This window comes from Elephantulus edwardii, unplaced genomic scaffold, assembly GCF_000299155.1.
Source record: "Elephantulus edwardii isolate Elephantulus edwardi_28Jun2011 unplaced genomic scaffold, EleEdw1.0 scaffold00104, whole genome shotgun sequence".
Lineage (NCBI taxonomy): Eukaryota > Metazoa > Chordata > Mammalia > Macroscelidea > Macroscelididae > Elephantulus > Elephantulus edwardii.
This window is the reverse complement of record NW_006399854.1, coordinates 2,940,482-2,943,578: the sequence shown is the minus strand read 5'-3', so window position 1 is coordinate 2,943,578 and position 3,097 is coordinate 2,940,482. Positions and strand designations below refer to the sequence as shown.

At 39.8% G+C, this 3,097-nt stretch overlaps 1 protein-coding gene across 1 annotated transcript in view; it reads left to right on the top strand.

Annotated features, from left to right (window-relative positions):
• LOC102866358 (dehydrogenase/reductase SDR family member 7-like) overlaps nucleotides 1-3,097 on the top strand; it is a 22,020-nt gene that overhangs the window by 8,424 nt on the left and 10,499 nt on the right. Inside the window, exon 2 of the mRNA XM_006891821.1 lies at nucleotides 2,936-3,088. Coding sequence (XP_006891883.1) covers nucleotides 2,936-3,088 — 153 coding nt within the window. The remainder of the gene's footprint in view (nucleotides 1-2,935; nucleotides 3,089-3,097) is intronic.

Here is a 3,097-nt window from a genome sequence, read left to right as displayed (position 1 = left end):
GAGAGGAAGGCCCTCTATGAGGTGGATTGATTCAGTGACTGGGATAATTGGGATGGGAGTGTCAGAGACAGTGCGATTGGCACGGGACAGAGCGGAGTTTAGGGCTGTTGTACATAGGGTCGCTATGAGTCGCAGGCGACTTGACGGCACATAACAACAACAACAACAATATCATTCTCAGTGGAGAAAGACTAAAACATTTTCCTTGAGAACAGGGACCAGACAAGGATGTCCACTGTCACCACTTCTATTCAGTATTTTACTGGAAGTGCTTGCTAGGGCACTATGACAAGAGAAGAAAATAAAAGCCATCCAGGTCAGCAAAGAGAGTATTAAAATATCACTATATGAGGATGATATGATAGTGTACATAGAAAACCCTAAATCTCAACAAAAAACCTGTTAAAGCTAGTAGGCCAGTTTAATAGAGTGGCAGAATATAAGATGAGTCCAAAAATCAGAAGGATCCCTTTACAGTAACAAAGAGAACTCAGAGAAGGAAACCAAGAAAACAATACCAATTACAATAGCCAACCACAAATTGACATACTTGGGAGTGAACCTAACTAGGGATACAAAAGACCTATACAAAGGAAAATTATTGGTTAATTGGTTTCTGTTAGGAATATGATTTTTCGTCACACTTCTTTTTTTAGAAGATGTTTCCTTCTGTTCAGTGCTGTTGAGTTGGTGCCAACTCATTGTGACTGTGTTAACAACACAACAAAACCCTAAGCGATCCTGTGCCTCCCTCACAACCTTTGCTTTGCTTAAGCCCATTGTTACAGCTACTGGCCCCATCCATCTTCTTGTGTATCTTCCTCTCATTCGTTGACCCTCTACTTTGCTCAGAATTGTGTTTTTTTCCAAGAACTGGTGGCTTCTCTTGATAACATGGCCAAAGTACATGAGACAAAGTCTCACCTCTCTTCCAAGGAGCAATCTTGCTGCTCGTCTTTCAAGACAATTTGGTTTTTCTTTGGCCGTCCCTGCTATGTTTAGTACTCTTCACCAGCACCACAATTCATGGCATCAGCTTTTCTTTGATCTTCCTTATTCATTGTCTAACTTTCACATGTGTATTAAGCAGACAAATACCAAAGCTTGATCTTGGCTGAAAACAAGAGAATACCATAAATATATTTAATTGTGTTTTACTAAATATGTGAAGTTATTTGATTCTGTGGATAATAGCAAATTATGGAGAATATTGAGAAGAATAGGCATTCCAAAATTCTTAACTGTTCTCATGCAGAACCTGTACATGAACCAAGAACCAGTAGTTGGAATGGAACAAGGGTCTAAAATCAGAAAATATGTATGCCAGGGTTGTACTCTTTTACCATATACCTATTCAGTATGTATGCTGAGCACATAAGAAGCTTGATTGTGCAAATAGGAATTGGTATCAAGATTAGAGTAAAACTCTGCTGTCAGAGACCTCTCCAGAGTGCTGAAAAGCAACAATGTCGGTCTAGAGACTAAGGTACACCTAATCCAGGCCATGATCTTTGCAATTACTTGCTATACACTAGAGAAATGGATGATGACTAAGGATGACTGAAGAAGAATTAATGCCTTCAAACTGTGGTGCTGGAGAAGAGTCTTGAACATACCATGGACTGCCAAGAAAACAAATAGGTCTGTCTTGGAGGGAGTGAAACCAAGTTTCTCCTTAGAGCTAGGGTTTTGAAGCTGTGTCTCACACCCTTTGGGCACTTGGCCAAGAGACATCGGTCCTTGGAAAAGGACATTATGCTTGGAACGGTGGAGGGGACAGCACAGGAGAGGAAAATTCTGATGAGATGGATTGATATAGTAACTGGGGCAATGGGTATTGGTGTGTCATAATTAGGTGAGATTGGCTCAAGATAAGGCAGGGTTCAGAACTGCTGTACATAGGGTTGCTGTGGGCCATAGGAGATTCAATGGCACATAACAACAACATCAACAACAAGCTGAAATATGCAGATGACATAACTTTGCTTGGTGGAAGTGGAGAATTTTGTTTGGAGGATTTGAAGCACCTATGAATGAAAATGTAACATTATAACTTAAATTAGGGCTAACTCTTCAACATAAAAAAAATAAAAATCATCACAGTTGGACAAAAAAAAAAATCATCACAATTGGACCAATAAACATTATAAATGAGAAAAGTTTGAAGTGATCAATAATTTAATTTTAGTTGGATCCACATCTATACCACCTGGAGCAATAGTCAAGAAATCAAAAGATGTATTGCCAGTGGCAAATCTGCTGCCAAGAACCTCTTTAAAGTGCTAAAATCTTTAAAAAAATTAAAATTTTTAAGTCCCACACATTAGGTGTTCATAATTAAGAAAGTTCCACATCCTTCTTTATTACTGTTGCTGTTTTTATCTGCTGATAAGTATGACTCATCGAAACCTTCTGAACAACAAATCTGAATCCTGCCCCATCCTGTGCCATTCTCAACATTTCTGACATACTTTAGCCTGCTGCTGTAATCATGGTGTCATTACATCTGGCTGAAGGTCTTTTCGTCTTGTCCTTTCTAAGCATAATGCTCCCCCACCCCTAAAGAATAGCATCTCCTACAAAATACCCAAAACGTGTGAGAGAAAGATTAGAAATATCTTTGCCTCCAAAGAGCACTCTTGCTGTACTCTCTCCAAGACATACCTGTTTGGTTGGTTCTTTTGGCAGTCCATAGGATATTCAATATTCTCCTTCAACACAACAACTCAAAGACATCAGTTCTTCTTTTGTCATCGCTATCCAGTTCTCAGATGCACAGAGAGTGATTGAAGACTATGACCAAAATCAGGCACACTTTAGTCTTCAAACTAAAATCCTTGGTCCCCAGCAATTTGGAGAGCTCCCTGACTATTGACTTTATGATTGCAGTCCGTAGTATACTTTCTCACCTCAATCCTCATTTCTTTCTCCGTAGAATGGGAGCTCACTGATATGGTTGTGTGGGTGACTGGAGCATCAAGTGGAATTGGTGAGGAGCTGGCTTACCAACTGTCTAAATTAGGAGTTTCTCTTGTGCTGTCAGCCAGAAGAGTGGATGAGCTGGAGAGGGTGAAGAGGAAGTGCCTTGGTAAGTAAG